This window comes from Pangasianodon hypophthalmus, chromosome 2 (assembly GCF_027358585.1).
Source record: "Pangasianodon hypophthalmus isolate fPanHyp1 chromosome 2, fPanHyp1.pri, whole genome shotgun sequence".
NCBI classification, from domain to species: Eukaryota; Metazoa; Chordata; class Actinopteri; order Siluriformes; family Pangasiidae; genus Pangasianodon; species Pangasianodon hypophthalmus.
Window position 1 is genome coordinate 326,317 of NC_069711.1, and position 11,184 is coordinate 337,500.

The 11,184-nt window shown below is 37.2% G+C and overlaps 1 protein-coding gene across 7 annotated transcripts in view; it reads right to left on the bottom strand.

The window, feature by feature from the left end:
• Nucleotides 1-11,184, bottom strand: part of scn8ab (sodium channel, voltage gated, type VIII, alpha subunit b) — a 76,023-nt gene that overhangs the window by 8,375 nt on the left and 56,464 nt on the right. For 6 of the 7 annotated variants that reach the window (XM_053231979.1, XM_053231976.1, XM_034299013.2 and 3 more), the window contains 3 exons: nucleotides 7,069-7,191; nucleotides 1,025-1,309; nucleotides 130-183 (listed from right to left, as the gene is read on the bottom strand). In XM_053231979.1, the coding sequence (XP_053087954.1) occupies nucleotides 130-183; nucleotides 1,025-1,309; nucleotides 7,069-7,191 (462 nt within the window). The remainder of the gene's footprint in view (nucleotides 1-129; nucleotides 184-1,024; nucleotides 1,310-7,068; nucleotides 7,192-11,184) is intronic. The other variant, XM_053231978.1, reaches the window with a different exon arrangement.

An 11,184-nucleotide genomic window follows, 5' to 3' on the forward strand; every position in this document is an offset into this window, starting at 1 on the left:
CAACAGAATGCAGTCTGTCTCCATTTTTAAGACTGCAAATTATCACAGCTACTGTACAGTGTGAAAGTGTTTGTTAAACCTGCGACAAAGCTCTTAGAAAACGGCAATAAGGTCACGTATTTGTTTTACCTTTCGGGAATCCACAGCTGCGTACATGATGTCCATCCAACCTTTAAACGTGGCCTAACGGAGCAGAACATCAGAACAAAGACACGTTAACTCTTTGCTTTTATCCGTTTCAGATTCTCAACACAACTTGGGATTTTTGGTTATAAGCTGAAAAGTAATGAGTGTTGGAGTTACAGACTTTCACAGAAGTCTAAACTGTATACAGATAAAGACACACAATATATATATATATATATAAAACACCTAACCTACACTGAGCTTCATTATTCACTCATAATCATTGCATTAATCTTTTAAATCTGATTTTTTTTCTCTAAACTTGAAGAATTCTGCAGGAGTTTGTTGGACAGTTAAAGGTAGGACTGGGCAATAGGATGATGATGATGTCATATTGATATTGTTATAAATTTTGCCACTTTATCACAGGTGATGTCTTTCTAACATTTTTCCAACATTTGCGGTTTAGACGTAGCATTTTAAATTTTTGATCCCCTGCTACAGAGATATAGGAGGCAGCATTTAAGCTAACAAACACAAATAAAATTCTCCAAATTCTCTAAGAGGCGTATTGTGGGTACTTTAGCGTTGGTTTTTAAACAAATGGAGAAGCTGTATCACGAGTGGATTTTTGCCTCACTGTTTTCACACTGTTACTCGATGCACGGCTGAAAAATAAAATAAAAAATTCACAAACATACGCAGAATTTCTCTTTTTCTCTCAGACACCTCTCTTAGCACATCTGCATAATGACAACTGAGTCCTAATCAACTCACACTACAGTCACCTCATGTTAGCCTTAAATCATCAGATTTCTCAGCACTACTGTATAACAGCTAATGGCAGTGTATAAACAGTCTTAATGACATTTTACTAAAATAATCAAATAAAACACACCACTTGTAAGAGCGCCAGATATCCAGCGCCCACGTTATCGAAGTTGATCTTGACGTTTTTCCAGCGAACCTCACTGTGATTTGCATTGATGAGTGCAAAACATTCCGTCTTGTTGTTGACGTCATCAATCTCGAAATATTCCTCTGACGTTTCGTTAAAGCAGTAGTAGTACTTTCCGGCGAACAGGTTCACCCCCATAATACTGAAGATGAGCCAGAAGATCAAACACACCAACAGCACGTTCATGATGGATGGGATGGCACCCACCAGCGCATTCACCACAACCTAATAACGAGAGAGACGACACGCAACCGTCAGGAGATACCACAAATCAGTAATCTCCAAACTCATATCCAAGAGAAGAGGGAACGTAACTAATTTGTGTAATTCACATGTGGAATGAAATAGTGGCTCTTCAGGCTCATTTTAAATCATGAGAATCTAAAACTGGTTATAGTTACCTCTGGAATTATAGACACCCTTTAAGAAAACATACAAAAATTATTATTTTTCTCTCAAAAAAATAGAAGGAACTAAATAATTTAGTCCACACTTGTAAACCATTAATTAAATGCTCTTTTTTTTTTTAAGATATTAATTCAAATTCAACTCAGTTTTATTTGTATAGTGCTTTTAACAGTGGACATTTTCACAAAGCAGCTTTACAGCTTTAAATATATAAATTCCGGATATTAGATATCCACCATTACGCTTATTTTTATTATTCCATTAAAAGTTGCTTAATCCAATCCAACATGGCCGCCGAAAAACGGTGAATTTAGTAAAAAATATCATTATTAGCTTTTCTAAAAAAATTAGTATGTACATGCTGATCATTATTAATTGTTTAAAATACAGCGGGGTCCAAAAGTCTGAGAGTGAAAATGCTTCTAGGTTTGCATTCATTTCTCATTTAATACACCAATTTTTATTCCATATTATATTCATGACAACAACTTGAGTGAAAATTAGAATCTTTTAAATATTTACATGAATTTCAGAGTTCCTAAGTATTTGGTTCAACTCCTTTTTGCTTTAATGACAGTGTGACTCGAGCTGGCATGGACTCCACAAGCATGTAAAACCTGATGATCCATTTTAGATCAGATCCATCAGAGTGTCGTCTGATCTCACGCTTAAGCAGAAGAGATCAGACATGAGGAAAATCTGACCTTTTGTACAAAGCAGTTACAAACCTGCTCAATATCACACATTTGCTTACATTTAAATATCTAGAAATAGTGCAGAATCTTTAATATTAAATATTCAATATATTGAACATTTACTTTCTTTGTTTTAAATATTTCGAAATTCTAAAACTTTCTGTTTATTTTTGAATTTAAATGGAAAAAAAATGTCCAGATTTTCAGTGTAGTCTGAGACTTTGGGACTCCATTGTGTTTATATACACAGCATACATACATACATCAAGGATTTTTAATGCATTGTACTGTTTTAGACCTAAAATATTAGTGACTATCTTTATTAATAATATAATAAAAGTATTTCTATTATTAAATCCTACTAGAAGAAGAAAAAGAAGAATTTCTTAGCAGTAATTTTTATTTTTTAGCATTTTACTTTTGGCTGCTAAATTCAGTTAGTGTTTAATGTAAGCAAATGTTCAGAAAAAGCCGATATTTATTAGAATTTCTGAGTAATAAATCCATCTAAGAATACTAAAACTAAAAGTTCAACTAAAAGTATGTTCTAGCCCTAAACACTATTTAAAATAAAAGCCAGGTGTTGTTCATTTCAGTTGATTTTTTTTGGTCAAGTTTCATCACGTGTATTTCACCGAGCCTCACTGGAGCTCCAGCTGGAATCGGGTTTTTATGGTCAGATGAGACCAAAATTTTATTAAAACTTAAAGGAATGTCCACAAACATAGGAATATTCAGGAGCTTTAAATGTTTCGTGTGGAAGAATGGACCAAAATTGTCTACACATTCTTTCTAACGATGTTAAAATGGAGCTACTATTATGACTGTCCACATATTTAGGTTTACAGTATTACTTACTGCATGTGTTACTAAAAATACTTCAGCTCGTTTATATAAAGGGTGTCAGTAATTCTGGAGCTTAGATATAAAGATATATTTTTGGATGGTTTTGAGAGGGTTGGATTACTCATACATAAGCAGTGCTGATTGTTTAGTGAAGTTAAACGAGTAAAATTCCCTGTAAGACAGTTCACATGTACTGAATATGTCTCAGACATTTTAAAAATGAATCTGCGTAGTTTCAGGGATCATATAAACCCTCCGTAGCGGCGCACTGGAGCGGCTGCGTTTAGTCTTTGGCGAGTCAGACAGTGATTGTAGACCAGCTGTGATGATGATCTCCAAAAATCTGATTCAGCCCACAAATATGAACTTTAAGGTCTTTTTGCTACTGTATAAAGGAAAATAAAACAATAATCTTATTTTGAGCACCTTTGTTCAGCTTACTGCATTGTGGCTGAAGGGCTTCAGTGACAAATCACTCACGTTGCTTGCAGTTTGTGTCTTATGGGCGTATCATTACAGGTTAAATGGGAACTAACTGCAGATAGGAACTAAAGTTGTGAGCAGGGAACTGAAGAAACGTTGGCCTACACGTGCCATACGACTGGTCCGAGCAATCGTTCAAGCCAATCATATGGATTTGTCACTTTATTCCGTTACTCCTCGTCTGCATAGAGTTGAGAAAATCCGGAATGTGCTGAAGGTACGTACTTTATTATATAATAGAGCAGAAATTCACTACGTTCTGGGTGAAAAAATGCCCGTATTTGTATCAGGACTGATTCCAGATGTGAGGTAGACTGCAGAAAGCTGAACAAGAAGAATAAATTTGTGGAGACCATCACCACAGGATTGTCTTTTATATCTGAATATCTGTATTAAATATTTAAGAACATCTTAATAATAATAATAATAATAATAATAATAATAATAATAATAATAATGATGATAATTGGAAACTACACACATTTACACACTTGCCATACCAGTGTACTGCTTAGGGTTCTGAAAGAACCGCCCACTCACTCAAGCCAGGAGGCATCTACTCAGGCTTCACCTCTCCAGACTTCTCTCATGATACACACAAAGCGATGATGTTGACACACACTGACTGGGTGGATGAAGCTCTGAGATGGCAGGCCAGCAGCGGATCATGCAGAGCCAGCAGCAGGACATAAAGGCTACCTACCTGTGGCCATGTTCTTCTCCAAAACACACACTAACCTGCTCGCCTGGCTGCTGCCACACACTGTGGGGTTTTGTTTAAAAATGGGAATGCTGATCACGCTATTTAACATCTAAAACTTTAGATTAGAGCCAATTTTATCTTATGTTTGTAATGTAAAAGTGTCCCTAATTTACACAAGTGTCCTTTATGTAATTAATGAACTAAGGGCTTTAGTACAGCGTAATTCTTATGAATGTACATACTGATACCTAATAATAATAATAATAATAATAATAATAATAATAATAACTGTACATCGAAAGGTCTTTCAAAGTGCTTTGCAGAGTTTACTAAATTCATCCAAAACGTGAATTAAAAAACTGTTATATTAACTATTTTAAAAAGTTCATATGAAGTAAACAAGGGTTAATAATTCATACTTTTACAAAACAAAATACATTTAAAATAATGAATGAAAAATTTATCTATTCTTATGCAGTCAGGAGGAAATAATGTGTGTAATGTGTGAACTATAACGTTAATTCTGCACGCTGTGTCATGTGCGTTTTTATTGGTTTAAAATCATTAATACAGAATAAAGTCGTGATGCGCTCGCAGGTATGCGTATATTACACCGTTCACTGCGCAGTTCAGCCAATCAGATTTGAGAATGTTTACTGTTCGGTTAAACAGATTTGGTTAAAAGTATTTTATTCATATTTTAGGATAGTGTTGAGTTTGTTCATTACTGCTGAATATCAATACTTTTTCTAAAAAACTACAATCTTCCAGGTTTGTCTAAATTCCAAACTTTTCAGAGAAAGTGTGAAAGTTTTTCTCGTGTTTCTCCTCTTTCACTGATCCGTGGCCTGTTTCCTACAGTGGATCATCTGTAAGTATAAAATGTATTAATCATTTGTAGCAAGTTGTATATATTTAGAATTACGCTGTATTAAAACCCACTGATAAGAAATGATGTGTGTTTAAAGACTGAAGTTCGGCCCAAATATTTCAACAGAAGAATCCAGAACACTGACCTTCAGCTGACGAGGTGAAAAAGCTGACTCGTGTAATAAATAATTAACTATTATACCGATGCTGGAGAGCAGCGTGGCTCGCTGCGTCAGGCTGTGTGTGTTGGAAAGAAACATGCATCACAGTGCAATTTAAATCAAATCCCTAAACACACAAACGTGAAGTTTTTATTGCTTTTAAAATGACTACTGTCATATATATTTACTCTACGTTCACACTAGTGAGCGACAAAGCAGCAGGTGATCATTCGTGTTTTACGGACAAGGAGATTTTCTCAGTTGTATGCAAATCCAAACCAATCCGGACCAATCCTACGGCGCGCGTTTCTTCAGTTCCCCACTCACAACTTTCTTACTAGTTCCTACTTTAGCTCTTATGTAGCTAGTGCAGTATTACAGTTTCCTGCGTTCCTAATCTAATGTCAGAGTGAAGCTGCGGAGATCGTTGACCTCTCTGGTGAGTGTACTTAGCGTAATTTTGCTAATCAAATCTGAGAACGAAGCTAGTACGAAGCCGAGCACGTAGCATGTAAATCAAAGAACTGATTAGTACATTATTTAATTTGTCTGTAGCTAGTTAGCATTACAAGATATATAGCTGCTATTGTTTCTCAAAAAAAAAAAAGAAAGAAAAAAAAAAACCCACTGGACTGGCCACGCCCACAAGCGACGAAAGTAGCAGCCGCTACATAACCACAAGAAACAAACTACAAGCGACACGAGCGACTCGTCGGCTGCTAGTGTGAACGTAGGCTCAGTATGTCACTGTTTCATGTGTAGATCCGTTTCTCAGTTTCATTCATAACTTGGATTTATAGCATCAATCACATCCTCTGTGACAGCTTTAGCATAAACACACAAGTATTTCAGACATATTGTGTGAAATGCGGCTGAACCAGAAGCGAGGTTTCGGCTTTGGTGTATGGCGTTTGGCGTGAGGGGGCGGGGTTGGGGAGGGGGCGGGGTTTATGGTCAGACGGAGTATGGGTGGAGGTTTTACTAGAACACTGCTTAGGCAATTAAATGCTTGACACATCATGAACAGCCCCTGCACTAATGCTGCAGCATGAATGACTGGTTTTATTCCCACTGCAATGAATAAATAAATAAAACCTAAAATAACAGTCTGTGTTAAAGACCTACTGCTGTCTGTTTGTGATGAGGCAGCTGGTATTTTAACAAGAAATCATCTAATATTAACATTAAAGTCCCCCTGAACGTGTTGCTTTCATGTGGAAAAATAGATTGTGCCCAATAAACGAGTAAAAATAGCCGAGGAACACTTCTCCAACATTTATTCATACATATTCACGTAAAAAAAAAAAAACAGTGAATATACATAAGTATGCAAATTTGAAAACGCCCCCATATTTACAATCACTCACGTTAGCTTAGTTAGCTAGTTACTTAGTTAGTTAGCTAGTTAGTTAGCTTAGTTAGCTTAGTTTCTGTGGCTAAAAGTGCCCTTGTTTTATATTTATATATATTATATATAAAACGCCCCTCAATCGGAGGTAATGGGAAGCAGTTTAAACCTTTTAAACTGAATTCTGAGTTCAGAGGGACTTTAAATTCATTAATTTACTGATAAAAGATCTCATCTAAATATTTAGAGCTGCATCATGCAAAATTTCCATGCGCATGTATTTTTTCTAAAACGCATGCATTTTAAGTGTGTCTTAGCTTAGATGGTGTAATATGATGTCCTTAAACTTTGGTCTTTTTTCCCCGCTAGCTATGATTTGCTATTATTTTTTTTTGCGATATGGTGGTTCTTAGCATGCGGTAGTGTTGTCACAGAGTGAGGGACATGCACTGGGCAGCTATGGATCTTACCCTCATTCCCTCAAACCGGGACAAAGCTCTCAGGGGCCTGAGGGCCCGCAAAGTCCTCAGGGACTTAATGGGGCCCAAGTCTGAGTACCCCAGCGCATTAGCTATAAGGCTGACTATAGACACCTACACAGAGGGAAAGAGAGAGAGAGAGGGAGACAGAAAGACAGGGCCAAAGTGTTAAAGTCAGGAAGGATGTCAAGGGGGCAAAGAGAGCGAGAAAGGACCCTACGTCGCTATTACACTGGAGAGTTAGAGACACATGACACATATATGCATACATAATTCAAGGCGTGTCTGTGTATGTATGTATATAAGTGTATATCAACACACAAAAAGAGAAAGAACGAGAGAGTGAGAAGGTTAGACATGGGTTCTCCAGTCACTAGGGATGGTAAATGCCCCAAAGTTTTTTAACCTTGGTTGTTGTTTTTTTTTTGTTTGTCTGTTTTTGTTTTTTTTTATCTTAGTATGTGATTAGTTCGGTTATCGCAGGCAGACGAAACTTGGAAAGCAGCGTAAACAGCAAACCTGGAAGGAAACGTGTGGCTGAGATATTTGGGAGAGAAAGAAAGATAAAAAGAAACGTTAAGAGAAAGAAGAAAGGAGTGCACAAACTTACAAGCACATCCACCATACTTTAAACAGACAGAAATACACGGTACACAATACATACGAACACGGCAACCGCATACACTACACACAAGACCAGTACAGAGTCGTTTAGGGGAAAAGGAGGGTTGGGGGCGGGGTTTAAGACAGCGAGGAGGCAGAGAGAGAGAGAGAGAGAGAGAGAGAGAGAAAGAGAGCTCCTGTCAGAGAGAGAAAGAGTCCTAACAGTGACCTTACCCTGGCCCCCTCTCACTCCCCGGCCAATCACAGGCCACCTCAGTGCCTCGGGCTCCATCAGCGCTAAAGAGAGACAAGGTTACAGTCACCTGTCAGAGAATCGCAAAACTCTCTCAGATGCTCATGAACAAACTTTCACTCATGTTAGTCCAGCTGAGAAAGTCTGACTTACCATCCGTCCCGTGAACACTACCAAATCCACAAATTCACTCAGTGGCCTTTTCCGTCTTTTTAAATTATAAGACCGTAATTCAGCAACATTTTTACCCAGTTTCCTTCCAATTTAGTCATTTTACCAATTCCCTCCAAGTGAAGAGTGTGAAGGCTAACACGTGCTTCCTCTGAGACACGTGAAGCCAGACACGTGCTGCTCATGCTCACGGAGGCACAGGAGCTCTCAGGAGTGCATCTGTTTCATTCCTGCTCATTCTCTCACCATTAAACGCTTCAGAGTTTTCCATTTTGGCCCTTTTTTCTTTTTTGCCCAGGAGTGTAGATGAGCTCACAGGCGCCCGCGATTGGCCTGTTCGCTGTGACTGACAGGAGAACGAGAGAAATACCCCGCCCACCCAGACAGCACATTCATTGGTTACGTTTGTTTGTAGACTACTGCGCTTTAGATTATGAACAACTTCCTGTAAGAAACATAAAAATGGAACGTAAATAAATAATAACAATAACCTCTGGGTCAGTAGTAGCTGATCAGGCAGAAGTGATGTTCTGTTTTGTTTTATGAGGGTCTCTGATGAGGGTCTAAGGACAGATTTTAAGGACATTTTTAAACAGCAAATAAATTGACACATTATTTTCTTTCTGTTTTCCTCATACAAAGAAAGAAATGTAAAAAAACAACCAAAAGTCTGCTGAAGGAATCAATGAAACCTTTTTATTCTCAGGATGTTCAGCTACGATTAGCTGCTTATTAAATTTTGCCTTTTTTTTTTTAATTGCATCTTGCTCCTCTGCTGTGCTGCTCTGCAGATTTCACCCGTGCAACATCACATTTTCTACCTGATTTTGTTTTTGTTTTGTTTTTGCTCTAGAATCTACTGAAAATCTCGAAATGTGAAGTTCAGGCTGTTTTAAAAAACTGAATGGTCTGCCCATCCTAAGTATTTGCTTCTCACGAGCCAGAGAACTGGTGAAGAACTTATTTATCATTTGAACTTAAGTCTCATGTTCTGAATACAGCTTTTTTAAGGGACAATCTTTTTTTCTCCCCTGAAACAAAGAATGAAACAAGAATAATAAAAATATCATCAGATTCTATGCAATCAGACTTCACAGTGGCTGGAAGAATCATCTCAGTAGATCAGTTCTTGCTCTTTTAGCTTATTTATTTATTTTTTAGAAGTTTTTGTAGGTGTAAGTGCTGTGCAATGGGCTGGAGATTAGTGTTTACTCAATACAGAACATGCTGTTGAAGTAGAAGGTGCTGACACAGCCTGCTCTTCCACGCCAGCAGAGGGAGCCATTACCCTGAGGAGCTGCAACACGCCTGTATGGAATGAGCTCTAATGCTGCATTGGATTTAATGCAACACGGAAGTAGGAGGTCTGAACTCGGAATTAGTTTTTGAGATCATTGTGTTCAAGCTACAAAGTGGGAAAACACATAGATGCTTCCATAAATTATTTACTGTTGACGGTGTGAGCTGCCGTGTTGACGTGACATCATGTGCTGAGCTCAGGGCTGAGGAGACATTCCCAACATTCCGAGTAAGAATTCCAAGTAGAAGGTGGTGTTTCTTTTGTTTTGTTTTTGTTTTTTTACTGCAGGGCAGAAATTCCGAGTTACGAGCTTTAGTCCAACTCAGCATTGTGCTGTTTAAAGCTGTTTAAAAAGTATCGCAAAGATTATTTTAAGTCTTTTAAGATGATTCCACGTCACGCTGTGTGAGATAAATAAACCGCAATAAACCGTATTCTCTAACAGACTGTGTGATGGCGCGTCTCCACGCTGAAGATCCCCTAACGATAGACCTGCGATTAAACAACACGACTACGTTCTGCTCACGTCATCAATCAGCGAGATCAGAGACAGGTTCGCATAAACACACACGCGTTCTCGCAGTGAGCTCGAGGTGATGAGATTATTTACGGTTTGTTTACGATTTTTATTTGTAGCTGTCCTGTGAGTTTAGTTTAGAGTTTAGACTCATGTAAGTTGCACTTTTTCTGGATTTTGCTCAAAATTGATGCGAGTAACTGAAGCCTCACCCCTGATCCTCTCTGATGTTCCTTTCATCAAAACCCGGCAAACTTTTGTACCAGAAGACAGAATGTTTCCAAAATGTCCCAGTGATGATGACTATTCCTTCATCGCATTCCCTTTAAAGCCATACAGTCACACATACAACACCCATCATTAGAGTAAATCACATGACAGGAAGTGCTAGAAAAACCCACCAGACAGACAGGAAGTGATCGCGTACGCTGAGGACAAGACTGAGAGCATAAACTGCTAACATGCTAATAAGCAGTGAACGCTATCAGCATTTATCGAGTTAATCTACAAAGAGTTATTAAATTCTCATAGTAATAAAGAGCAGACATCTACATCATCACAGCACATTTAAAACACTTAACACCGAAAACACACGTTTCACAGAGCCTGAGCAACAGAGAACCGGAACGCTCTTTTACATTACCTTTAAATTTAACAAAATAAAAATTAAATTAAAATTAAATGCATGGATTCTCTAGCAAAAAATATACGTTGTGTTTGTAGAATTCCTCATAAGTTCATTATTCACGTCTATCACACACACACACACACACACACACACACAAGCTTTAAAAATTAAACAAAATAAGGAAAAAGAATGGATCTGCAAAAATAAGGATAAGATCAAATGAAATAAATTGAGGAAAGAATAAAAATTTAATGAACATAGGAGAGACAAGAAAGAATGAGAGAAAAAAGTTCAGATAAAAAGGAAAGAAAGAAAGAGAAGAGATATTTCCTAAAAAATATATATATATATATAAAATGAGGCTAAAAGAGAAAGTAGCTGAAAAAAGAAAGATTTAAAAAAAAAAATGAACTGAAGTATAAAAAATAAAATATTAAAAGAAAGAAAAAAGGGAAACAAAATAAAATGAAGATAAATCAAAATGAAGAGTAAATGAAGGTAGAAAGAAAGAATAAACAGAATGGAAAAATAAAGAAATGAAAAAGGAAAGAAAGAAAGAAAGAATTGCAGTATTGTGCAGAAGTCTCATCTGTAAAGTAAAAAGCTTTCAGAAAGATGAAAAGTTTATTATTAAA